General features: G+C 41.2%; 1 protein-coding gene and 1 long non-coding RNA gene across 8 annotated transcripts in view; both read right to left on the reverse strand.

Moving 5' to 3' along the window:
• phactr4b (phosphatase and actin regulator 4b) overlaps positions 1-27,599 on the reverse strand; it is a 48,494-nt gene that overhangs the window by 4,931 nt on the left and 15,964 nt on the right. For 3 of the 7 annotated variants that reach the window (XM_024267297.2, XM_024267298.2, XM_024267296.2), the window contains exons 2-12: positions 21,735-21,834; positions 20,621-20,665; positions 12,790-12,963; positions 11,969-12,049; positions 9,472-9,966; positions 6,753-7,082; positions 3,523-3,654; positions 2,187-2,700; positions 671-960; positions 396-594; positions 194-249 (exon numbers count right to left, since the gene is read on the reverse strand). In XM_024267297.2, the coding sequence (XP_024123065.1) occupies positions 194-249; positions 396-594; positions 671-960; positions 2,187-2,700; positions 3,523-3,654; positions 6,753-7,082; positions 9,472-9,966; positions 11,969-12,049; positions 12,790-12,963; positions 20,621-20,633 (2,284 nt within the window). In that variant the 5' untranslated portion in view covers positions 20,634-20,665; positions 21,735-21,834. Of the gene's footprint in view, positions 1-193; positions 250-395; positions 595-670; positions 961-2,186; positions 2,701-3,522; positions 3,655-6,752; positions 7,083-9,471; positions 9,967-11,968; positions 12,050-12,789; positions 12,964-13,912; positions 14,860-15,480; positions 15,706-20,620; positions 20,666-21,734; positions 21,835-27,599 lie in introns of those variants that run through there. The other 4 variants (XM_024267301.2, XM_024267294.2, XM_024267295.2 and 1 more) reach the window with 4 other exon arrangements.
• LOC118599768 lies at positions 10,840-11,961 on the reverse strand. Its single transcript, XR_004949266.1, has 2 exons — positions 11,850-11,961; positions 10,840-11,766 (listed from the first exon to the last, which is right to left on the reverse strand). It is a non-coding gene; the product is annotated as an uncharacterized LOC118599768 (long non-coding RNA).

Consider the following 27,599-nt stretch of genomic DNA (forward strand, 5'->3'; position numbering starts at 1 on the left):
TTAATGCCTGTAGTCGCTAATATGTGACAAACCACTATGGGTCCAAAATCACCTGAACGCAGCATCTATTTAGAAGCATTATCATAAGTGATTTTTTTTCTTCATAGCTGGAAATAAATTTAGATGTTAAGGGGTTAAAGGCTCCGCCCCTTTATTGTAAAGCTACGTTAATATGTGCAGAGTGAATACTGACGCTGAAGGATGTTTCTTTGCTCCAGCTCCTCAGCGGTGGGTCTCTGGCTGAGTCGCCTAAAGCAAAAAAATAAAAAAGTTGCTATTTTTACAGACTTTCATCACTTAATCAGACAGGTGATAAGTAGGGCATGTATCTTTGAAATCAACCGCTCTCACAGTGTCTTCATAGGAAAGGCTAACTCGACAGGCTGGGCTTTTACCGTGTGAGTGCCGTTCCGATCTGTGTCCGGATGGCCTCCCACTGCTCCCTGCTCTGCCAGGTGAGCCCCGTGTGTCCGGGAGGCTGCTCGTCCCGGCTGCTCCGGTCCTGGACGAACCTGTCCCTGTCAGGCGCACACGGACGGCTGCCCAGCTTCAGAGCCAGAGTGTCCTTCCTCTTCACTCTGTTGGCCAGGGCACCTGCACGAGAGACGAAGGCCACGGTGAAGACGCTCGACAGCGCCGCTCAGCCTCTCAGGAGAGCCGTTACGCTTACTTGGTGGGGGCTCGTCCTCCTCATCCTCATCCGAGTCTTCATCTTTATGAAGCACCGGACCATCGGAGTCACTGTCGTCTCCGTGCATGTGATGCTCCCCTTCGTCGTCCTCCTCGTCTTCTTCCTCCTCCTCCTCGCCCTCACTCCCGTTTTCTCCTGGGAGGAAGCAGACTCCGGCATCTCCAATCAGGCACCGGCGACTCCGGGGCTCCAGCTCCGGCTGAGGGATCTCACCGTCATATTCCTCTTCCTCTTCATCGTCTTCCTCCTCGGAGTAGTCATCTTCAGATCTATTAGAAAGAAATAAAACGTCAAGATGCAAAATCTGTCTTCTGTCCACATGCTGCAGAACCAAGACTGTGAAAGCTCACACACAAACTGGAGATTATAGATGAATTCATTCTAGAGGGAGATACAGTTTTACATGATTACATAGATTCTGTTCAACATCTCTTCCTTTAACACCAATACTGAGGGCAGTTCTTTAAACTGTCTTAACTTGGGTTGTAAACCAAATTTTTATGATTAATGATAACACTAAGAAATAGTCTGTAGTTTGTTTTGTTGTTTTGTCAGAGCAACACAATCACCTCTTAATACAGCATTCTAAACCACAGTGGTCCCCAACCCAAACCGGTACCGGTCCATGGGACAGTAAAAACTAAATTGTTTCCATTTTGTTTACTGTCTGCATCTGAAGGAAGCTTTATTTTGGAAAACTACTTTATTCTCCACCTGTTTCTTGATGCATGTCAACAAGTTGCTCTGTCAGAAAGCCACATTTAACAAACAAATACCAGGAGTTTTTACTCAAAATACGGATTTATTACGACACATAATAACACATAATATTCAGCAACCATCTGTGTAAAGTTATAAGGATGCTGCTAATAAAGTTGCTCAAACAGTGGCTTCATGTTTAGTATTATTATTTTTAGAAAATATGCAGTTTTAGTGACAGTTTTCTAGCTTAAATCCATTAGACTTCAAAAGCTTATACACAGTTTTATTGGTTCCTACCGAGTACAAATATATTTTGAACCAGCTGCAGATTTTTGACAGAGGATGAAGATAAACTGTTTTCTCGTAAGGTAAGTGAAACTGGAAGCTAAGAAAAAAAGGTTGGAGACGACTGCCATAACACACTTTGACCTCTGTGGGATCTAAATGTGGACCTATGGAAACAACAGTGGAAGTCTAACTTCCTAACTAAAGACAGGTGCATCACCTGAGGTCATCTTCAGACATCAGTGACTTTCCTTTCCTCAAGTAAATGCATCTCAAACTAAACCAAAAACTCAGCCTCTTCACGAGTGTTAATCAGTGGTAGAAAATAAATGAAAGTATGATTGTTTTTTTAATCCTACTTAATTATCAATCACACTTTTTATTAAATATACTTTGATAAGTCCAACAGTACTGTTGGTTTTCCCTTTAATTTTTTCAGTGCCCAGTTGTGAAGACTGAAGATGCAGAATCACTGTCACACATTCCTGAAGGTTTTCAGGAAACTCACAGTTTCAGAGGTTGGATGCTGACGGGAAGAGGACGGCCGCGCTCCCCCTGGTACTCCGGAGGGGTGTCAAACAGCAGAGCGTGTGCACGCTGCAACCCGTCCGGGTGTGGCTGGGCCGGCCCGGGGCTGGAAAGGGCTCGCTGGATCATGATGTGCAGCGGGACGGGGGCCGGGCGCTGGGGGGACTCGTTGGTGGGGCTCGGCGGGTCGAACAGCATGGGGATGGGTTGGGGCAGCGGGTGCGGGTAGGAGTGCTGATGGTGGAGGTGGTGGGAGTGTATGTGCTGGCGGGGTGGGGAGGGGGGTATGTGCGTCGGCAGAGGAGGGGAGGGAGGGGCGGGCAGCTGGAAGCCCACAGAGAGGCTGCTGTGGTCCTCTAGAGAGTGCGGGGAAGGGCTTAAAGCAGAGTCCTCTATGGTGCGCTTGGTGACCGGGGTGGTCCTTTTAGGAGGCATGGGGGGAGAGGGCTTGGCGGCGACATGACTGGCGCCCCCTGCTGTCTGAGTGAAGTCACCTGCAAGCAAAAACACCTTATCCAGTCACTTCCAGAGCGATAGAGCTGATGCTTAGAGGGAGCTAGCGGCAAGTTGAGAATTCTTCACAGGCCATTTGCCTCTGTGATGTGAGGCACCAGTCAGGAGTGATCGAACGCACCCCGACTGAGCACATGTATGGGGGGGTTCATAGAGCTGCACTAGAAATGAAGCATGTGCAGCGGGAGCCCTCACATCACAGATCCAAAGATGCAAACATGCTCAAGCTCAAAGCTTTGTTCTGTGCAAAAGCTTCCAAATTGAAGATTTAGAGCAAAACTTCTGCGTATTTCATGCACGTTATCTGCATTCGCCATGAGGTCGTTGAAGGCCATGTAGAGCACCTAAAAGCAGAGCAGTGCTACAGAGGAGCAGTGTGAGCTACAACATGCAGTTGACTGCACTGCGATGGATCACATCGCCCCTTCCTTCACTTCTTTTTTTGGCCCTCCGTGCTCCCACTCGTTCACCCGTCCATCCCTCTGAGTAGGAAGTGAGTGGATTAGTGCTTCCAACATGGATGCCTTGTCCTCCACAGCTGGAGCTCGCTCGAGGCTCCTCCTCAATCACATGTCAAGCCTCAAAAACAGTCAACTGCACTCACGCAGGCTCTCCTACACAAAAAGCGCGCTCATTATCAGCTCGTTATATGCATGCGGCTCCTATCAACCTCGTCTGGAGAAAAGCATTAAGGGGCTGATTAGCAAGTTAAAGACATGTTGGCGGTTTGAAAGACAGCAGACTCTGGAGGGGGCGTTGCAGACAGAAGCACCCAGGCTGAAACACCGGGGGCGTCCTTTTACCTGAGCGCAGGCCTCCGGCCCGCCGGCACAGGTACACGGGCAGGGACAGGTACACATCATAGTCGCACTCTCGCTTCCAGCAGGACCAGTAGAGAGGAAGCTGAGCATTTTCTCCCCCCTGCAGGGCGGAGACTAACAAGGAGGAGACGAGGGCCTTCAGCTGGGGCTTTTAAAGAACTCAGCTACATGGAGGTTTAAAGTCCCGCTTCAACCACGTTTTCATCTATTGTAAAAGCGTTCCCAGTGCTCTTTTAATTAGGATAATGCTGTTTTTAAATCAAATAACTTGTCCTATCCAGTTGTCACGTTTTGAGCCGTACATGGAAGATGCACAAAGATGTCCATAGATCTAGTCGTCTACAAGTAGATGCATCAGAATAGCGCAGGAAGCTTGTGGCTTACTGCAGTAGCTTCTACATCAAACCTACAAGTTTTTTCAAACTATATATTTTTCATCTGCTCATGATTTACAAAGGTTTTAATAAAGAAATACTCAGAAATGTAATTTCTGTGAAGCAGGGAGCTTGTAGCCCATCCACTGTATTTTCTACATACCAATTATGATCCTTTCAAACTGTATTTTTCTCTTTGCTCCTAACACAGTAAAGAAATACTCAGAAATGCCATTTTGAGCTTAATTTTCTTTATATATGTCCTCCATCGTTAGAAAAATGCCACAAGAATATGTTAAAACACCAAAAGCAGGATTTTCCTCGGGGTGGGTCTAATGCTAAAGCTGGGGGTGAATGCTCCGGTACTATAAAGTAAAGAAAAGTGGATACATTCATTTGTTTTTTTTAATGATTATTCCCATTTGATTCATTTTAAAAAGAAAATAATGCAACATAAAAGATCAATCGTGCCCAGCTTTTCTCAGTTATCTCCATACCTTTTACTAGCATGTTGTGTCTCATTCATCTAAATTATAGCTAAAGCTGATGTGGGTCCAGACTTCATCCTGGTTGGAGAATCTCATACTGTCAGAGGGGAAACTATTTTCTACAGATTTCTGACAATATATTGCTGGTATGTTGAGTAACTTTTTTCATTTTTGTGTTTGGCATCACCAAGAATAGTCGAGATGAAGTGATGAATTAAAGTAGGTCATTTAGTTTTACACAATATTGGTTTCACTGAATCAATATTCGTTTAACACAAGGTGGAGGCATTTGTCGCTCTATTTAGCGCACTCCATCCATCCATTTTCCTGACCGCTTCTTCCCTTTCGGGGTTGCGGGGGTGCCGGAGCCTATCCCGGCTACTGAAGGGCGAAGGCGGGGTACACCCTGGACAGGTCGCCAGTCTGTCTCAGGGCCTCAATCACACATCCATTCACTCTCACATTCACACCTAGGGGCAATTTAGAGTCACCAATTAACCTATGAAGCATGTTTTTGGATGGTGGGAGGAAGCCGGAGTCCTCGGTGAAAACCCACGCATGCACGGGGAGAACATGCAAACTCCACACAGAAAGGTCCCAGCCGGGATTCGAACCGGGGCCTTCTTGCTGTGAGGCAAAAGCGCTAACCACTGCGCCACCGTGCAGCCCTTTAGTGCACTCTTTAACCTTAAATATAGAGAAAATCCTGCTTTTGGTGTTTTTAACATGTTCTTGTAGCATGTTTCTCATAATGGAGGAAATATATTAATAAAATTAGGATTTAACATTGAGTATTTCTTTATTTTAAATCATTGTAAATCAGGAGCAGAAAAAAAAATGCAATTTGAAAAAGATTGTAGTTGTTCCATACAAACTACTAGTGGCGTGCCACAACTTTCTGCTCTGCTCTGATGCATCCACTTGTAGACAAATAGATCCATGAACGTCTTTGTTTTCCTCATCCGAGCTGGCGTCTGGCTCAAAAGTGTACAGCTAGATATCTCTAATATTATAATTTGTTGTACCACTAATGGTAGCTTGGGCTTGTAAAGTAGCAAGAGAGTTTAAACAAAAGGGATCATGGGAAATCGGAGGACGCTTACTCCACATCAGCAGCCCCGCCCACAAGTCGGAGGTAAATTTCCAATGAACTCCTGCTACTCTGCAGAAACTATGTCCCAGAAAACGGCACAGATTTTAAGATTTTACCTAAAAACAGCAAAATCCTGATCAAAAGACCACAGAGAACACTTTTAAAATAGATCAAAAGATGATCAGAGTGGGACTCAAACACTCGCTTTTAGAGCAGATTTGAAATAAACTGAGAATTCACAGAAATTTGGACCTAATTTTTTGCATCTTTGATTTCAAGGAGGTTTAATGTCTTCTGAGTACTCTCAGCTGTGGGTTCCTCAGAGTCCCTAAAAGCCACTTCATACCTGAAGTTTGTTTGATGCATTCCATCTATTCAGGAAGCTTTTATTTGCGCTGTTAGTGTTTAAGTCTAAATATTTTGCTCACAAAACCTCTTGACCTTAATAATCAGTGGCGCTCCATGATGGAATATTTATTCATTCTGAGGACTGCTTGATTAATGAGATGCAAAAGTCTGGCACACAATAACAACAGATTTTCTTGAGAGCTTTGGACATTAACATGCAGTATTTGTTCATAAAACAGAAACATTCTTTGCTCAAATTTGATTAGCTTTATGGGAATAAAGAATGATTTTTAAAGTCATGGGTTTGTGAGAAAATGTGTTTAAAATCAGTCTGATTTGTAATTTCAGCAAAAATTGACTGAAGTTCTTAGTTTTGATTAGCGATGTAAAAACAGCACATTTTCATAAAGCTCCTATTCATCCATGTATTTTTTTACTTTATCTGTTTATATAAGAGTATGGTATTGAGTAAACGAGGAAACAACAGTTTAAATGAACTGAAACTTGCTTCCGGAACAGCCTCAAAAACCTGAAGAGAGCGTACAAATAAAACGGTACAAAACCCACCAGATGTGCTGGATGGAAATAAATGATTCAAATCAGGAAACTCTGTAGAAGTGGGAATTCAAGTGCACTGCCAAATGAGACAAATGTACAGTAAACAAGCTGAGGCATCCGCCCAAAACCACAAGAGTGTCTGTAATCCTCAGGATGTAAAACCCTAGAAAAGTCTTCCAGGCGTAGCATTGAACTAGCTGGGGAGACGCAGCTCAAGCTGTCCAGATAACATCATTACTGGGACGTGAGAGAGTGTAAATCGCTCTCTAGCATCAATTGTGCACTAAATTGTAAGTACTTCCTGTGGTGGTCGTTCCAGAGTTCGTGATTCACATTTGAGCCAGCACTTACCCAGCATGCCTGCGTTGCCTCGGTTCACGGGTTTGGGTGGAGGCAGGGGGGGCTGCTTGACGGTCTGAGAGGTGGGGGTCAAAGCTGCAGCCTGCTGAGTGCTGGTCCCTGCAGAAGACACGGACCGAACAGGTTTGGAGCTCACAGCCGGCGGAGAGGAGTACTGAGAGCTGGGGTGGTTGGACGGTGTTCTGGTTGAACCCTCACTTCCAGGTTCTGGGGTGGAGCTTATGAGCCATTTTGGAGGCATGACTGATTGTTTAGGTGGCAAAGGTTCTCGCAAAGTGTCCTGAAGGGCCTCAGGGTCAGGCACAAAATGGCTGTCCGACTCTAGGGAGAGAAGATCAACAAGAACTTTTTTAGAACTACGAAGAAACATAAATACAGCGGTGACAAATGACTTTATTAAGTCGTCATAGACGTTTGGACACCTTTATTCAAAAGTATATCAGAATTGTTTCCATAGAAATGAAGGACATGAGATCTCAAACTTTAATCACTGCAGTATACAGAGCACTTCTTAAAAACCCACTGATGAAAATTTAACATGTTCTTGTGGCATTCTTCTCATGATAGAGGGCATATACATATAAAGAAAATTAAGTTAAAAACTGCATTTCTGAGTATTTATTTACCATATGAGGAGCGGGGGGGAAAATGCAGCTTCAAAAGATCATAATTGTTACGTAGAAAATAAACTAGGCAGACCACAAGCTTCCTGCTCCGCTACAACCCCGGGTTGTCACGGCTAGCGTTACAGCTCCGATCCGAGCACCGCAGTCTTTACGCAACTTCAAAAGTGAGAGATAGTGCAGATGATCACATTCGACCTCTGTGGTCTGGCCTCTGTGGTGCTGCAAATCCATTTCGGTGGGTTCAAATTTTCGCCAGACACCGTAACTGAGCCGCAGTGAATAGGGGATGGTGGTGGTCACTGTACTTCCTGTATAAATGGCGTGAACCTACGTGAGTTAGGAGTTTACAGATGTCGGCAGCAGAATTTGTGACTGCAGCCGTCAAGTAGCCAATATGAGCCCTCTGCTGCTTACAAACAAATAGATCTACGAATGTATTGCTCAACTTTTTTTGTTGACCCACTAATATTAGAGTGAGGGTGTGTGCGGCTGTAAGCTAGTGGGAGAGTGCATAAACAGGAACCTCTCAGCAACTGGGAGGGGAAGGGGGGTGGGGTTGCTTTTCACCAACATTCAGAGGTGAATTTCTAGTGAACTCCTGCTGCTCTGCAGAAACCATGTTCAAGGAAATAACTAGGATGAGATTTTGCCTTTTTTCCAACATGACTAAAACATAACTGCAGACTCTGTTTGCTGATGAAGTTATTTTGATTTTTGACCCAAAGAAACGGCTGTTCTTTTAAAATAAAAATAGGATTTGCGTGTCTGTAATGAACATTTTAAATGTGCATGCCTCTGAGCTTTTTCTTCTTATGTTTGTAACTCTCACATTTAACATTTTTACATCATTTTAAATGATCCCTTCATGCACTACTCAGAGCTGTTATGCATCATCACCAGTCTCTCTAAACAGATATTTATTTATCTCGAATTTTCACATTTATTAGCAAGCTGCAGGGTCTTTATTTTACAGAGAAACACATTTTCTGATCTGGTTTTAAAAATCACAAAAACCAAAGAACACAGGTGGTTGGCCGCCTTCGGTTATTAGTTCAATCACAACTAAAAGGGCTTTGTTGTGACGTCTTTGATCCAGCGGACATTATCTGGTTAAAACACCCCTCTGGGGCTGTCTAAATGCTTGAGCAAAGCAGCTGCAAAGCAGTGAAGCGTTCTCTGCTTCAGCATCTCTTCTGCTGCGAGCCCTCTCTGTGGAGGCACTCGTTTGAAAGCCGCACTATCTGGGGATCAGCTCTGAAGACAAACAGAGTGGGCGGCTGCAATTACCACTCAAAACCAACCTCCCTCCACTCTCCAGCTCAAACACCCCAGAGCAGGACCCCCCCCCCCATGCTTCTCCCACGCCGATGTTCAAAACCAGAAGTTTAGAGAGGAATTCATATCGCCGCCACGTCATCCGTCAGAAAGGGAACTATTGAAGAAGAGAGCAGGAAGTTGGAAGAGAGAGAAAGACTAAAAAGGAGGGCAGAAACGAGAGATGTGATAAAGATAGAAAGAAAGTAGGAGAGAAAGAACAAGGTGAGATGGAGGAGCGGAGCAGGCAGGAACACAGGAGGAAAGCAGCTCCAGAACAGACCTGTCCACTGAAACAGGTTTTTTTGTAGATTTTTCACTATCTATGTTATGTCACATCATTTCTAGACTGTTTGCACCCAGCAGCCCCCCTAAGCATGAAGGATCACTGCACAAAAGAGGTTTGAAACACTACAAATCAGTTCCCATGGATAACTTTCTGTGAAATCCATTAGCTGTGGCTCCTTACAATTATCACTGAGCTAACGAAGGTGTGAGCATTCAGTGGAAACAATAGACGCAGTGATCTTGACACATTAATGAGAAGCGGAGAGGAGAGGGCCGGCTATTCCCTCGTGCTCCTGAATAAGAAGCGTAGCTGGAGCAGGCCGCCTGGGAGCCCACAGAAGCCTGTCTATATCTGGGAGGACGGCGTGTGATCTGCAAAGTGACGGCACTGAAGGATCTGAAGGATCACCTGCTATTTCAAAAACGTTTGAACAAGGTCACACATGCGTTTCATCCCTGCAGTGGTTGGAAAAGGTCCTCACCTCTGCGGGCCCGTCCCTCCTCTGCAGATGCATGTCGAGGAAGCGTCGGCTTCCAGTCTCCGTCGGCGGGCCGACTCCTCCTGCCGTCTTCCGACGGAGCCTTCTGCAGCCCGGGTCTCTTCTGACCGTCCTCGGGGTGCAGCCTGCCCCCTCGTCTGCCCTCCTCCATCTGCCCGTGGATCTGACCCTGCCAGGCCAGGTTGGACTTCCACTCTCCCTCTGCATGAGCGCGTGGCCCCATGCCCCCTGGTCTCCGTCCGTCCTCGTGAAGTCCGGTGCCTCTGGAGGCCAAAGCTCCGCGGCGGTCTCCGTCCGAGGGAGAGCGCCCTTTGCGGTCATCCGGTTGGCTGAGCCATGCGGGGTTCTTCCTGTAGTCGGGCTCTGCGGGGGGTTTGCTTGGACTCTTGCCACTGCTGACGACTTCTCCACCAACCCCAACTGGTAGAGTGTGGCCGTTCTTCACATAAGACTGTTTCACATTTGGACCATCTCCTCCTGCAGTGGAGATTTTAGAAAATTACAAATAAAAGAGTAAGATTAAGAACAGTCCAGCTATATTCTTTCATTGTGTTTCATCTATGGAGACAAATCAGAATCAGCTTCAAGTGAATGGAATAAACTCAAAAGTACACATAGTAAATTTGAAAGAAATATTTAAAAATTGAAAACAAAAATATTTTAAACTTGAAAAAAAATTTACTGTAAAAATAAAAAAGTAACTTTGAAACAGAAAAAGACCTATAAATCTAAAACTTTTACTACATGAAATTGCTTATTTGTAACAGCAACTGGTGATTTTTTTTCATTTAAATCCTCAATTTAAGATTTCAAATCAACATTTTCCTTTTCAAAGTCATCCCTCATTTTATTTGGGGAGGGGGCATTGAGCTCTTTGGCTACTGGGTTATGATTGACATCTGCAGACAGAGGTTATGGTGACATTGTTTTACTACCAAACTTCATCACTGCTACTTTTATCACACATCAGAGGAGATGACACAGGCAGAGGCAACAGCAGACACTGATTTAGAGCAGAAACACCAAAACTTCAATCCCCCCAATGTCAATCATGTCTTGGTAGCCAATGAGCTCAAAGCTCCACCCCCACATAAGAATTGAAAACTAAAAACCAAAGAGAGAAAAAAACACATAAAAAAAGTTAAAAATAGGAAGTAGCAGCTGTTACAAATGTATATTAAGTTTCATGTGGCATAAGTTTAACCTTTTTTTAATCCCAGTTTCAAATTTAAAATGTTTTTTCAAGTTTTTAAAAATTATTTCAGGTTTAAAATATATATTTTTCAAATTTACATTTTTCTCTCTCAAATTTTCAATATCATCTTGAAGTTTTTAATGTGAATTTTAACCTTTTATTTTATTTTTATTTTAAACTCACATTTTGTTTTTCATTCACTTCAAACTAATCCTGATTTAACCCATATTCATTTTTCCATCTTTATCATTTAGTTGGAAAAATGTACCAACTGCAGTGTGTTTTGGTCTTTGTTTGAGAGAACATGGGAGAAAAAACAAGGAGGATGCCCTTAAACTCTAACTCCCATCATCTTTGAATCTATTATAAATTGTTTCCAGTGTTCTTTTAGTTATTATTACACTACTTTTAGACTAAATTTCAAAGTGTTTTCTAGGACGTAGTTTCTGCAGAGCAGCAGTCGTTCATTAGAAATTCACCTCTGAGTTGAGGACAAAACTGCTACCATGGAGCGAGCCCGCCCGCATTTCCCATTATCCATCTTTTTTCGCACTCTCCCGTCAGCTTACAGTCCCTCACACACCTGATATAACATTAGTGGTGCAACAAAAATGGCGAGCAATGTTGGAGCTATTCAGGTGTGCAGTTTTGTGCCAGATGCCAGCTCAGACGAGGAAAAGAAAGACGAACATGGATCTATTTGTCAAAAAGAAGATGCATCGGAATGGAGCAGAGCAAGAAGCTTGTAGCCCGCCAACTGTAGCACATGCATCACAGCTACAGACTTTCTCATTTTTTTCATCTGCTTCTCATTTAACCACGATTTAAATGAAGAAATACTGTAGTTTTGAGATGAACTTTCCCTACATACGTCCTTCATTAAGAGAAAAATGCCATAAAAATACAGTAAAAACAACTTCTGTTGGAGTGTGTCTTTATGCAGCGTTTACTGTTGTCATGCAGGAGCAGCTGCAGCTCTAATAATCGGGCTCCAGCAACAGCAGGGCGAGCAGAAAGATCGCACACACCCCTCTCCAGGCTATTCTGCTGGAAGGCACAATTCGTTCCACTTTTCCTCAGCTCTGTAGTGACATGTCATTTTAAACAGACACTGCATTAGTATGAAAACAGCAAATAAAAGGGCATTTTAGGATGTTTTAGACACCTGCTGAATGCTGCTGCTGTTCTTACTTTAGTGTCTGTGGGAGGGAGGGGGGCGATGGCTTCAGGGCCACTGTTATCAGAGGAAGCAACCACAGAGCAAAGAGAGCAGATGAATCTTACCGCTGTCTGGAACCTCTTTGAGCACTCCCTGTTCTATCAGCTCCTGTCGCGTTCGCCTTGTTGACATCTTCCTCTCCAGCTCTGCCAAAAGCAAACACAATTCACACAAATAAATGACCTCATAAAGCACATTTTGTTTCCTTTTTGATAGAGAAAACACGGGGAGAAACTACATGGATTGTTGCATTTGGACAAAGAGGCCTTGAATCTCACTGAAGTGGCTAGGGCAGGGGTGGGCCACCAAACTGGACTAAACATCAACCGATTGGTGAGAATGGCTCTAAAATTAGAACAAAAACCAAAACTTTTAAATAAAAACTCCAAAATGTTCTGTTTCAAAGTAACTTTCAATCAAGGTTAAGGCATGTTTTGGCTTTGACATGTCCAGATCCTGTGTTATTTCTTTCGTTTAGGAGATGAATCACCAAAATGCACCACAAATCTCCTCCTGGTCCGGTCCTTCTGTCAAAATTTAGAACCCTTTGTGGCCCGTTCCGCGCTAACGCTAGCTGACTCGCAACTGTTGGTGACATCGAGTGGAAGTGACGTTCAAATTTGAAGACACTATTTTTCCATAGCTCTCCATCTGGAGGGCTAAATGTAGGGGTAGGGGTGTTCAGATTCGGCCTAAATAAAGGCTTAAAAGATGGTGCTTAAATACATTATTTTCTTACATCCAGTAAAAAGACAGACATAAAGCTACCATTTAAAGCTAACATATTAAACAGCAAGAATTGTGGTCTGATCTGTGAATCGTTCTTGAATCAAATCCAATCGTTAACAAACAGTCCTGCAAATGACCTGCATTGACCTCTACAAACCTTCTGAAGTTTCTTTGAATTTCTCGCTGCTTTTCTTCTTCCGCCACTTCCACGGTTTAAAGATCTTGCCGAGGGTAGAAAACTTGCTGCCTTTATGCTTGGATGGAGGGGTGCTGTCCCCCAGGCCGCCTCCCTCTCCCACCATTGTGCTGCGGTGCTGGTCAGCTTCATCATCTGAAAGGGAGAAAGCGTAAATCAGCAGGAATACAGATTTCCAGGAACATTTCTCGCACCGGGACCTGGAAAACGAGCGCACTGGCTCGAACAGTGGGCAGCGAATTCTGACAACAAAGATTTCTCTTCCAACGGAGCGGCGCTGGTGTTGAAAAACGGCCCGGCTCATTACGCCTGGTATTATCTTGAGCTGTTAATTCTCAGGGACTGAGCGTGCTTTGGCAGGGGGATGCTGAGAGCCCATTGAGCCCTCTGCACTGTTAACAGCAGAGGTCTGACACTGGCTTTCAGCCAGAGTTTCTCACTGTCAAGTGCTCACATTCCTGAGCTGGATGGAGACTAGTGCCTTATCAGCCTTTCAGCCCTCTGAGGCTCTGCGGAGCAGAGGAGCGCGCACGGAGGCAGCAGCAGAAAAAAGGCTGTCATTCAGGATGCATACACGCAGCTAACAGTCAGGAAGTCAGACCTTCTAAAGAACGCTGATCATTAGGAGCCGTCGCAGACGCTGGAAGTGCTCCGTCAAAGGCTTTCTGCAGTAATGGCTAAATGCTGCGAGGTGCGTGATTGACAGGCAGACAGACAGAGTGCTGAGAGCGCTGCGAACGTTAGCCCTCTGTAGAGGCTGCAGCTGCTGCATTCAGCAGACATAATATTTACCACTGGTAAGAGAACAGATTTGAAACAGACACGTGCACACACAGGATGTCTTGCCGTCAAGCAAGTACCTCACAGTGCGATTCCCACAACAATATACTTGATGTGGTTTGTCTGGCAGAGCAATAAAGAACAAGGAAGGAGGGAAACAACAATATTGTTGTAGGAAATGAACCAAACAAGTAACGGTTTGGTTGGACCTTTTGTGTGGGCTTTCTAGAAGGCCTCTATCAGGGATACTGATACTGGACTCTAAAGTCTTAAATTATAAGTACATTTATTTAAAATCAGGTACCTGGAAGAGGGGTGTTTAGAGTCCAGCTTCCATAGTGGCGGGACCTGAAGCAGCATGCCATGAGGAGGCAGGATACATTCAGCCACACCAATATACTCCTTTTCTGTTTATACTCCAGCAGTCAAAAACAAAGAAAGGAGGGAAAGGACGCAGACGGACTGTCAGGGTTCACCAACGACTCCTCAACATGGAAATCCAGCTTATCTCCAAGATAGAGATCAGAGGATTGAGAGCAGCTGCTTCCCAGTGATCCAAACCTGATGTTCTTTTACGCAGCGGAAAGAAACGCCTGTCAGAAATGCCTCTGACACAGTGGCTCAGCTGGATAAGAGCTGGCTGCGTCAGGCCTGGAAATACGCAGCGGCCCTGAGAAAACGATCACGGAGGGCTGAGCCCCCGCACGTGAAAAAGATGCCTCCGAGATCCGGCATCAGGGAAAACAAGAAAAAATACTCCGTCGGATGAGGAAAGTTCGAGACAAACAATCTCAAACATCACACTCAAGGAGATGTGGATCCAGTCCAAGGCATTCCTCGCCGAGAAAAACGGCCCGACATGTCATTGTTTCAGCTGCAGTGAGAGGAGGTCTGGTGTGTGGTCGCACTACAGCTGTGTGTTTCTGTGGCTTTGAGAATGGGAGTAAAGAGGAAAAAAAGAGAGCTACAAAGGGAGAAAAAGTACAGACACTCATGGAGGGGGTGGAAACACAGTCACACAATCAGGGTGGAGTGCTGTTTCCTCCCCAAGAACAAAGACAGCCCCTTCCCCTCAGATTCATAACACTAACACAAGCTGCAGAAACATTTGAAACGGGAAAATAGAGCAAAAAAATACAGGAGACACTAAACACTTCCTGTCATCACCAAGCCAAACACGGATCCTCCGTCATAATCAGCAGCTCGGCTGAGATAAGGCCTCCCCGTCAGGAAACATGGGGGCGTGGAGCAGCGCTGTCCTTCTGAAGCCACACCTACCACCCAGCATCTCCCAGAGAAACCACATCACCCTGATGATTCAGTGAGTCACGGCGGGGTGACCACGTGCTTCCAGGAGTCCTGACTTCAGAGAGCCTAAAAGCCACGCTGATCCCCTTCAAAAGACACCACCTGAAAAAAACCTCCAACGTCAAAATCCCTAAAGCTCCCACGGCACATTATGAAACTTTATCGTCTTAATTCAGACTCTGGGTATTATCGCTGCGCCCGCCTCTTGCAGAAACTTGTGCTCCCTTAAAGCATTTTTTTCCACTTAGCATAAATGCAATTAATAACTGGTTTCCTATCTGCTCCCTGAATTTACACTTTAAAGCAGCATTTGAAATAAACAGTTGATGCTGGGCAAAAAGGATGTTTGTGAACACAGCACATGGAGTGAAAACTCAGTTGTGATTCGTCCACGTGATCCCACTGACTTAACATACTTGTGGTGGAACTGGAGGAGGGGGGGGCAGACTGTACGGAGGTGATTACACAATCATCAGCTCCCCTCTCGACTACAAGCACAAGTCTCCGATGTAAAATAATGTTTGAGCGCTGAGGAAAAACTCCACATGAAGAGCGCAAACTCACCACCATTGTTTAGCCGCTGTGGGTCCTGAGCTGGGATCTCCACACGAAGACTCTGTCCCATGATCCAGCCCCCGAGGGGCCCCTACCTGTCCTACACCCAGCAACGAGCGCGCTACTCCAGACAGATCAGAGCAGCACCTGCCCTTGCTCATCAAAACAAAAAAAGAGCGCACCGATTCCTCAGATCCTTCCTCCTTCTGTGTTTTTCTCTTCTTTGCCTTTTCACTTCAGTCCGTCCCTCGTCCCTCCCTCTCACAATCTCCTTAAGACCTTCCCTCCCTGGAGGAGCTGGACTCCCCCTCACTCAGTGACCCTCCCTCCTTGGCTCATAGCACAGGTCAGCATTCACTGGAGGATGCCAGCCATTCCTGAGAGAAAGTTATGTTTTACATTTAAAGTGTGGTATGTTGGGGGAAAAAAGTGACATAAGATATTCAACCCGCACAAAATTTCTCAAAACATATGACTTCAAAACCCATTTGTAGAACTGAGACGAGCGTAGATCTTAGATGCATTCCAAAACATTTGATTGAATTATGGGGGCTGGAGTGATGGAGGAAATGAAGGGATTTTTGTGGCTGACTAAAGCGACACGGCGCTCCGGGTCACGTTGTCTGAACGCCAGCTTGTGTGTCAATCACACTTAGAATGAACTCTTGGAGGACCAATGACAAGTCCAAGTCATCACCCTGAAGGCAGATAATAGAAAGGTCTGATGACAGAGACATGCTTCTGATCCTGTATTCCATATGCATGCTAATATCTGACTGCTGCTGCTGCGGGTGTTTATCATGCTAATCAGCACTCCTCCTGCCTCCAGACACCTTTTTATACACAACTCAAAGTCTCTTATTGGAATTTGAACAGAGCTGGAGGCATTAGTTTGACTGGAGCCTGAAAGTACTGAAAGCAGAAATAGAAATCTCTTTCTCTAAAGGAGAAGAAAAGGGCGGGTGTGTGAACTGGAGCTCCACAAATGAATACTTTAATTCCTTTTTAAGTTGGAGTTTTGTTAAAAACACTCTGCCTCACAGGAGGCCTGCGTCATTATGCTTAGAAAGATCAGTTTTTTTTTGTGTTTGGCTGCATCTCAAGATGGAACGTCAGTGTGTTCGGTAATGTTCTCTGTGCCCCACATACAGCTTCACGCCGGGCCGGCTTCCAGAAAGAACTGAGCCCAGAACCTGTTGGCCTGACCTGGATAACAGACTGGGCCGGGCAACTTCAGCAGGCGGGCAAAATGAGTCAGGTGCAGACATATGCACGCTCTTCTACCAGGAGAGTTTGGGATGTGCTGTAAAGTTCACCGCTGACTGTCCAGAGGTGTGATCACAGGAACCGGCAGCTTTCTATGCAGACCAGAGAGACCTTTGAATGTCACACAACAATAGCAAACTACAGCTAAACTAGGCATGAAACTAAAGCCTTAAGCTGCTGCACATCACAGAAAAATATACCTACAGTGGGGCGAAAAAAAAAGAATTTAGTCGGCCACTAATTGTGCAAGTTCTCCCACTTAAAAAGATGAGAGGTCTGTAATTATCATCATAGATATACCTCAACTATGAGACTAAATCAGAAAACAAATCCAGAAAAACCACATTGTCTGATTTTTAAATAATGTATTTGTAAATTATGGTGGAAAATAAGTATTTGTCTCTTACAGACCTGTAACTTCTTCTGTAAGAAGTCCTCCACTCGTTACCTGTATTAATGTCACCAGTTTGAACTCGTTTTCTATATAAGAGACACCTGTCCACAACCTCAAACAGTCACACTCCAAACTCCACTTTAGCCAAGACCAAAGAGCTGTCTAAGGACACCAGAAAATAAAATGTTGACCTGCATCAGGATGGGAAGACTGAATCTGCTTGGTGTGAAGAAATCAACTGTGGGAGCAACTATTGGGAAATGGAAGACATAGAAGAGTTATATAGTGGTCTTTATTGAGTTGAACTTTTATCATTGACCAAACACTTATTTTCCACCATAATTTACAAATATATATATATTAAAAATCAGACAATGTGGTTTCTCTGGATTTTTTTTCTAATTTTGTCTCTTGTAGTTGAGGTATAAATTTGATAAAAATTACAGACCTCTCATCTTTTTAAGTGGGAGAACTTGAACAATTGGTGGCTGAATAAATACTTTTTTGCCCCGCCGTAAATGAGAATACTTCTACCTTTAATACAGGGCTCTGCAACTTGTGACTTCAGAGCCACATTTGGGACCTTAACCCTTCATCTGTCGCTCTCTGGTTAAAGAAAAATTAAAGGTTTCTTTAAAAACATAAAAATAAACGAATACTTCAAATTCAGTACATTTTAGCAAACGGTGGACAGTACTTATTACAAATTTGACAAATTTGTGTGCTGTGTGCCACAGAAAATCAATTGGAGCTCAGTAAGAGCAACTAGAAATAAAGCACACCGGATTATAAAACAATTTTCTATTCATGAACAAATTTTAGGATTTTAAATACTTTTTATAGTTAAAAACTACAGTAAAGGTCACTTCATTAGCTTTGATTTTAGCTTGGTGCATTAGATTTATACATATCTGTCAGAGTTGCTCAACAATGATAAAATCAAATGTTTTTTTTAATCACTGCTGGCATCACACTTTACTACTACTACTACTACTGCATTGAGATTATGTAACCCAACAACTAATTTTACTGTGGTTTAAGGTTGTAAAACACAACAATTTCTAATGAGTAGTGCCAACAATAACCGTTTTAAGAACATTTAACCTCAGAAACAACAATTACCACACAGATAAAATACTGGCAGATGAGAAAAACAACAAAATTCCACAGAAATTAAAGCTGAAGCAGCATCATATTTAGTGTTTACACCAGAATTTCTCCATAAATATCAATGCATTCAGCTGCATTTGTAGAGTTTTTCCAGCAACAGTTAGGGATGGACGCAGCAGCACGTGGAGCACACGTTACCACTGTAGAGCATTAATTCATGTCAGTATTCTGCAATGCCTCTGATCCTGCAATTCTTTGGTAATTAACAAAAACCAGACGGAGGCAGGTCAGAGCTTGAACTTTGAAGTGGAGTCGCTGGCAGCAGAGGTGTTGACACTTCTGTTAGCTCAGCCTCTAACGCACAACAATCGGGTTCTTTATCAGAGGCTTATTACCATCAACCCACATTCTGTCTGTATTTACACAAAGTGCGCAGATAGAAACACAGAAGCATCCGTTCAGTTCGTGCCTGTAATGTGGACTTGTGTTATTTACCAAAGATGGCTTAACAAGGACATCTTGTTTGAATCAACATGAACACAATCTGCACAGGCTACAGTGAACATTGAGTTAATTCCACTACTCGCTGGAGTTTTTGAACATAAAAGTGAAGAATTTTACTTAAAAAGCAAACTTTTTAACTCCCTTTTTAATAATAAGTGTCTCAATCCCCTCAGACTGCAACGAGTGCCATAAAAATAAACCACATTCTGTACCAAACAGCAGCAGTTTAAAGTATTACACTTCTACTAGTGTGCACTAAATAACAAAACACAAACTAGACTAGCAAGAAGCAGTTCTCAGAGATGGTGGCCAAACAGTTGGATCACAATGTAACAGAGTATAATGTCACCCCTTCTTGTTACCATGGTTACCAGACATAATTGGGACTCTCACAGTGCATGTATAGCTCTCAGAAGCTACAAAAAATAACATTTGATTATGGTAAAGCCTACAAGAGAAAGAGATGACCTTTTAGTTTAAAAATATTAAACATATATTAAGACAAAAAAGTGTTAATGGCACCCAGTTTAATGCATAAACACTGATATACATAAATACATTTAATACATAACTGAGTACAGGTTTAAGCATGGCCTACGTTCACCTTCTATTTATAAAAGTATTTGTACACGTAACACATTTTAATGAATGATGAATCCATTGGTAATTCCTTTAACCGTCTGGTTTTTATGATACCTGCAGCTCAGGTTCTTTGACATCCACCTTCCTTAAAATACAGGTGTGTTCATAGTAACAAGTATTTTAAAATATCAAAGTTGTTTTTTTTTTGTAAAGAAACTTTTTAACATAGGAGTAAAACGGGAATTTGCTCCCATTCTGAATCAGCTTCTAGTGGTCATTTAATGAACTGCAATCCAGTGTTCTCTCCTTTCTAAAAATAACTCATGATAGGTAAAATCCACAAAGTAGGATGATAGATGTTTTAATAATGTCAAACTCCTCACTACACACTAATACACCTTTTCTCAGACATAAATGTTCATTTTCACACTTTTCTCTTTTGTTTAAACTCTTAAAGTTCAAATCTTCTTTGAAAAATAAGTCCAGTTTTTAGAGTTTTTAGAACAAAAGCAATGATCAGGATCAAACAATGCATCCTGTTCAACAGACATGGCTCAGAGGTGCATCTCGATTGATACAGTCAACAGCCCATCAAGATGTAGAGCACTGCGCTGTAAAAAAATGTATGCAAAATTGTAATGAAAAAAATCCACGGCACAGTGAGATCGAAAAAGGTGAACCTTATAGCGAGGGAACAGTTAACTTTTTCTAGATTAGCTTCAAACAAAGGAAAGTAATGTCAAGATTTCATATATCAATGTAGTGACAGAATATCAATTTAAAAAGTAGAAATACTAATTAAATTTTTTACATGTGTGTACTTGTACTTACGCTGTCAAAAGACGTTTTAAAGTTAAAAGTAATGTTTTTTTTTTTTTTTACATTTTTGCTTTGTTTTACTTGATTGTATCTATTTAGTTTGTCAAACTGATCAGCGTTGACATTGTCGGGTATTGAAGGATAGGCATCCTATTCTCTTTTTGATTGTTTATTTTGCAAACTATGTGAATAATACAAATGGCAAACATAACCAATAAACCAATGATGGTGATGACATTCAAACCCTAACAGTCATGAAGAAAATGTTTATATATGATATGAGCCGATCACAAATGCAGTGAAACCTTTTTGCTTTTCTTGATTTTTAGTCACCTACTGTGGAAAAGAGGAAAGTTTCAGTAAATGTTGGAGAGGATTGAACAAGCTCATAAACAGAGTTGATGTGCAGCAAGATGAGCAGCTTTTTCCCTCCACAGCATCACCCTTAACAAGCCTCGTTTTAGTGCTACTCACCACGATTTTCCATTACACACTTTAAGGCAGACCAATCACCAGCTCCTGAAAAAAATAATAAAAAGTTACAATCAGCAACCAGCTTTACACATGGAATAAAAAAGTTTTTTTTTTTTTTTTTAAACTTTGGCACAATCATCCTACACCAACAAAACGGCTGTTTAGGAAGAACAAACCAGCTCTACATGTATTTAAAACAAGGTAAACACAGAAAGCAAATTCTGAGAAAAGCAGTCTGGATTCTGAGATTACAGTCAGAATTGCCCATTGTTTTTTTCCCTTTCCTTTAATTTACATTTAAAAATCTCAGCAGATGCAGAAATTCTCAGATCCTCAGGTAAATGATTTAGTAAATGCAGACCACCGCACTAAAATGCCTTGTTTTCACTGAGCGGTGCTGACCAGACCAGACCCCTCTTGGCCCGTTTAGAATGGTCCGGACAATTCAAGTGAGTGTTTCCATTGAGCGTTGGACCATCAAAGCACATGCGGGGTGTAGACTGATGACGTAGCTGTAGGTCAAAACGATGCGACTACAGTGAAAAAAAAGCTGCTTCAGCCGACTCAGAAACTGACAAAATATTAAAAAGATAACCACGGAGGATAATTATAATCCAGAGCAGGTGTTTATGGATGAAGTTTCTCTACACTGCGGAACAGTCTATTGTTTGGATCTTGAGTCGGGAAAAGCGCTGGTCGGACGCTTCCTGTTGTCGTTAAACCTTTCCTCCAATCAATGGGTTACATCGTGTGAGGACAGAAGCTCCGCCCTCACAGGTCCATTCCATTTTTCTATGGACCTACGTCCAACGGGGTACCAGAAATGGAACAAGTTGGTCCTGCTTAATGGGTCCATTTTGTAATGGAAACGCTCAAATGTCCAATCTACCAAGTCCGGAGGCGAACGAGGCAAAGGGACTTCAGCGTAAGTCCTGATTCCCATAGTGTGTACCGATAAGAGAGCAGAACCTGAAGATATGAGAGTTCTGAAGGGATCGGAAGAACTGAGGAGATCTGATAAATAAGAAGGTCCCAATCCAGTAAGATATTTGAAAACTTGAAGGATGATCCTATAGTAGTAATAATATTATAATACATGTATTTAAAGACCTACACTTGAAAAAGTCATGGATGGGGTGGAGGTGGGGAAGGTCCTCAGCAGCAGTGCAGCTGTATACGTTCAGGTCCCAGGCAGCTCCACCATCTTAACCAGTCTAGAGGGAAACACAAAAATGAGACAATGTGTTTAATACCAGTGCTAAAAAATCAAAAAGGAAATTAGAAAACTATATAATATACCAAAATAAAAGCATGTTTTATTGGACGCACTTTTTTAAAAATAAAAAAACTACAAAAGATGAAAATCTTTAAGTATTTGATAAACAACATAAACATGCTGACAAACTAGAAATACCATAATGCTTGAAAAAATACTATTTGGTTAGAAAAACATGAAACGATGAATCATTCAAATCAAACAAATCATTAATTTTCTTTTTAAGCTTATACAACACAAAAATGTCAAACACAACAAAAATTCTAGTTGAATTTTTAATGATTGCTGCTGATTTTGATGCACATTTCTTTCAGTTCTCTTTAATCATTTTATAATCACAAATAAAGGAAATTCAAAAGTTTTTAATGAAATTTTTACTTGAAATTCAAATCCCTGGTGTTAATCTCCTTCATGTTAGCGAGTTATTTCAGTGTTAAAACAAGGACAGCAAAAACTAAAAGTGTAATAAGGACACAGATGGATAATTTAATAAGTTTATTTGCACTAAACTGGGTAATTTTTTTATGTATATTTAAGGCTGACCGATGTATTTTTTAGAAGCATATGGTTTTGTTTCCATTTCTAATGCTGCAGTTGAAAGCAAAGCTTGTAACATCTCTTGTATTATTTTTAATATAAATGTTACTTTGAAGTTTGATTTTTTTAAATGATTTTAGATAAATAAATTTAACACAAACTAGCTTTTGTGAAGAAAAACAGTATAAAGAAAATAAAACCTTGAAAAGCCTAATAATGTGCATTTAGGGGAAGTGTTAAATATCAGAACATCAAGATTACCAAATTACCAAACATAAATGCTGCATAGTTTAAAAAAAGCATGTCAGAGAATAAGGATGTCATTATGTAATGTATCTAAAATGTAGGCCAAGCCTGTCTTTAAAATGTGTTAGACTGTTTCCTTGAGTAATGTAGCATCTGCTGCAGCCAAACAAACCAAAGCGTCAACCTCACTATGTGCTAATTAAATCACTTTATTTTCTTCAGGCCATTGAATGAGAAACGAATTATATACTGTATACTCACACGCATACATTCCACTGATGCAGCACTCGACTATTCTCACATATTTTCTAAAGAACGTTTGTTTTTGTTCACTAGCTTTGAAATTTAAAATCAACTTTGCTTTTTCGGTTTGTTGTTCTTTTTCATTTAGCTTTTACTAAAAAAAAAGTATTAGTTTTTTGTTATCATGAACTCCATTGACTTTGGTTTAAAGTTTATTACCTTTGATTACCAGTCAATCATAGTTTCTATTCAAAGACAGTATTTCAGTATTTAATGGACAATATAAGAATGTAAATTTAAAAAAAATTCACTGAATAGAAATTTGAAGTTATTCGAGGTCTTAATTTTTGTAAAAAAAAATGGATGCTTTTAGTTCTTAAAAAAAAGTCTTGTATTTTTCAATGTTTCATTTCATATTAGCTCTTATTTGGATACAACACCATGAGATCCAAAGTACAATTAAAACAAAGACGAAAATAAGTGACAGCTCAAAAGGAAATCTGTCTTCTTTGGAATCAAAATCTTTATGTGTGCGCACAGTTTAGAAGAAAACTTAATAAAAAAAAAAAGAAGTTAATATAAGAGTATTAAAGGATTTAATGGAAGAAGAGCTGAAACTAAAATGATTACACAGTCAGGAATACCAGAGAGGTTGTGGCTTATTCTGTGTTTACTACACTGTTTTTCTTGCTGCTAAATGTGGTTACAGTCAATAAAAGTTAAGCAGCCGAGTGTATAAAGTTGTTAACATTTCCCCATTACTGGATTCACAACTCTTTACAAGTGAAAACAGCTTTCAATGACAATTCTACACAACATAGATCACCATGACAGCTGTGAAAACACGTTTTTTTCAGGATTTTTTTATAACCAGCATCCTTACCGTCCTTCTTTAAACACAGCTCTAAATGTAACCATACCGGTGATTTGAAACACAGCTCTTTACAAATAAATGGCTTGAAAGCACAAAGAAGTTATAAATAAATACATAAAAATGCATTGATTACTATTATGTAAGCATGATCTTTTTAATGGATTTAGGTTGTATGATTATCACTAGTAATCACCTTGATCAAAGCATCCTCCTAGACACTGTAAAATATAGAGTTAAAATAGAGATTTTCCCATTTAAAGTGTTAGTAATGGCCTGGGACAAATTTAAAATAAGTATCCAGATATATTCCATATGTTCTAATGTATCAAAAATAACAAATAATTACCGTTGACAAACGCAGGTTTTTGTAAAACTTGACAAAATCAACCACAAATCACACTCGCATTTCGCCCTGCTTCAGAAACGGCTCGATTTGGGTCACGTGACGCGTTGACGTCATGTGAGTGAGACAGCGCCAGCAGCAGAATGCAGGCGGACCCAGAGTGTCTGCAGATCTATGTATGTGTGTGCGCTGCGGCAAAGTTGAATTCTATAAACATCGGTGTTATGGTCCGACGGAGTATTAGGGCCACCAACAAAAAAAAATTAAAATTATGATTTTTAAAGTCGTAAATTTACGAGATTTACAATCAAAATGAGCCTATTGTGAATGAACACTGTGAGCAGAATCAGACCGACTGAACTGTGAAAAGCTTCTGATTTCAACAGGTAAACTGAATGTTTAAAACATTGCACATGTTTGGAAGTTTCTTTGTTTGATTTGCAGTTTATTAATCATTGATGGTGGCTTGCAGGATCTCTGCAGATCCGTTGATGAAACCATCGACACTCGCAGCGGTCCACCAGTCATTTCTTCCTCCGTGAAAGATCAGATCTCATTCATTTCTGTGTGATGCTTTCATCTGAAGAGGAATCGTTTTCGGAATTTTCAGTGTACTTAGCTAACGTGACAGACTGTTGTCATCCCCTGTTGTTGTTGTGTGTTGAAACGGGACGATTCATGTGGAGAACGGGGCGTACGGAGCACTGTTTACATTCTCCTTTGGTTTCTGCGCATGTCAGAGACATGCAGTAAGGTGGTGAAAGAGCTTCTGGGTATGTGAATAAAGTGAATAAATAAGTGAATAAATAAATAATAATAAAGTGGCGGACGGTCCTGCAAACATGTCTCTAAGCTCTTTATTTTGCATATGAAACTCTGCATTACCGACCCGGATAGTCAGCGTCATTGATGATTTGATTTAGAGTCGCCAAAAGGTTCCGATCTGTAAATAAAGCTTCACGAGATGCTCCACGTCTTCCAGCTTCGAGCATGGCTCTGATAAACGGACAGCTTTCGGTTTCATCTGCATTCTCATTGTCATTGCCAAATAGTGAGCTCCTACTTTCCGCGCTGCCAGCTCAAATTGATAGGGCTTTACAGTCCTTAAACCACAAACACCCGGCGCCTCTGAATCAGCGTCACTTTCAGAACAAATGTTTCCACAATCTGAGTCTGAAGACAGAATTGTGGACCTTGAAATATCGCTGCTATCGCTAGCTCCAACACGCAAAGGAGAAGCCATCTTGCTATGTTGACTCCTCTGACGTCACACGCACCACGTGACCAAAACGGAGCTCTTTACCAGGAAGAGACAGGTTTGCCAAATTTGGCCTCAAAAATGCTGTTTTATTTCAATATTTCTTGCTCAAAACATTTGGAAATGGTAAATATAAGGCGAAATACAGTTAACACCAAAAATGACCTACAACCCCATTACTAACCCTTTAAGTGATCCTATTAGTTTATTCAGCAGTTTTCTGCGCATCTCTTATTTCCTTTAGCAGATATTCAATATTTTAATCACAGTGCTTTCTGTTTTGGCTTTTCTTGTCTCATTTTTATTGTTTTCATTCTGTTTAATGTACACGTCACCTGTATTGTTGGACCATGTTTCCCGTTAATAACTGTAACACCATCAAGATTTTTTTGTATTTCTTAACTGCAGGGATAAATACACAAAAGGGTTGAATTTTCAAAATTATTTTTAGTAATGAAAATCTGAACCCATTTAAAGGTACATCCAGAGGATGAAGCTACAAAGTCAATTTGCTTTAAATTGCTTTTCATTTTAAACATCACATTTACAGTCTATCAAAGTTTATTTTTTTTGTATTTTTCCTCTTTTCTGCCTAAAGTTTTGCAATAGAGTAAACAAAAATGATGGTTGTCTCAAAGTCAAATAAAAGCAGACTTTTTTAAGCCAAGAAAGACTCATTTATCTGTAAAATTTAAGATTTTTTTTTACATTTTCAATACAAAAAAGTTGGGATTTGTCTAAGGAGGCTTTTAGACAAGAATAGTTTTTGTGCTTTACTCAAATGGACAGCCACTGCTAATCTTCACACTTTATATTAACTACTTTCACACTGCACTTATAAGAGAGGATCAAACTATCGGAATTTATGCAATTCTAACTGATAACAAGGAATACAACCCACAAACAAAAAAAAAAAAAACAGTGTTCTGACTCATGTGAAGATTTGCTCAAATTCACTTTCAACTTCTCATTACATGTTTACATAAGACAACCTTCCTGTGATTCTTCTTGTTGGTTGTTTATGTTTCCAACTTGAAATACACATTCTGTTAGTTTTTAGTTCCATTCTTTCTGAACACCACAGGGGTTTACATGACGTTAAACTAAGACACGCAGCACAGCTCTGCTTGTTGAGGGCTACTGTTCAGGTGATCTTTCACATATCAAATGAAGTGGATTCTCTAGATGAAGAACCTTTAGTGTGGACCAGGGAGATGTCTCCAAAAAAAAAAAAAGTAGAACTTTGAGTCAGAGGTCTTGGAAAGCATTTGTGTCATGATCCAGAATCAGCCTTCTGACTGCTTTTGAGAAAAACGTTTGGTCAGTAAAATAACAGTTTGTCAACAATCTGAAAGGATTTTTTGTTCTCATTGTTTAAAAAAGAAGCTCTTTAGCTTGTATATAGAGATTAATCATGTTTATGGCAACATGCTGAGCTATGGGGGTCAAATGCTTCGGATTGTGAAAAGGAATTTGGAGAAAGGATAATGCATATGTGCATGCAGTTAGTCAATCCTGAGCTAATATGTTTAATAGCTAATACTTAAGTTCTAAACATTTTGTTTCAAATCATACATCATGCTATACCATATTTTACGCCCTGGATTATAAAGGTGCACCATCAATGAATGGTCTATTTAAGACCTTATGTCAATTATAAGGCACATTAAGTGAAACAAACAGAGATAAATCAGTCAGTCAGACTTTATTACCCGTGTTCACAGTAATTCTAGAATTTGTTTGCAATCTGCAACACGCTAGCCGCAATATAGTTTTCACAATACATATAACTCCCAACCTCGTTGGTAACACGTAAAAATAACAGTCCAACACACTTTATGTTAGACATCCATAGTGCTTTGGATTATAAAGGCATTTAAAGGGCGCCTTCAGTGCAGAAAATATGGAAACTAAATACCCAATAGATGAGATGGAAGATCTAACATTCACCAGCTTTAAGTTTACTGATAAAGCAGTAAAGCACTCATATTTGTTATTTTCAGACTTATCATAGATGTTGATATTTTACTGTTTTCCGTTAATTAAAATGATTTATAACTTTTTGCCAATTCCGGCTATTCTTTCGTTAGGCAAGAAAACATATCTAGTAATGTTATCACTTTGGCTTTGGGGGAAAAAAAACAACAAAGAGCTACAGTGTTAGATGCTGAATTTTTGGGAGATAACATATTTAAGTCTGAT

The sequence above is a fragment of the Oryzias melastigma genome, linkage group LG16, assembly GCF_002922805.2.
Source record: "Oryzias melastigma strain HK-1 linkage group LG16, ASM292280v2, whole genome shotgun sequence".
Classification (NCBI taxonomy): Eukaryota; Metazoa; Chordata; class Actinopteri; order Beloniformes; family Adrianichthyidae; genus Oryzias; species Oryzias melastigma.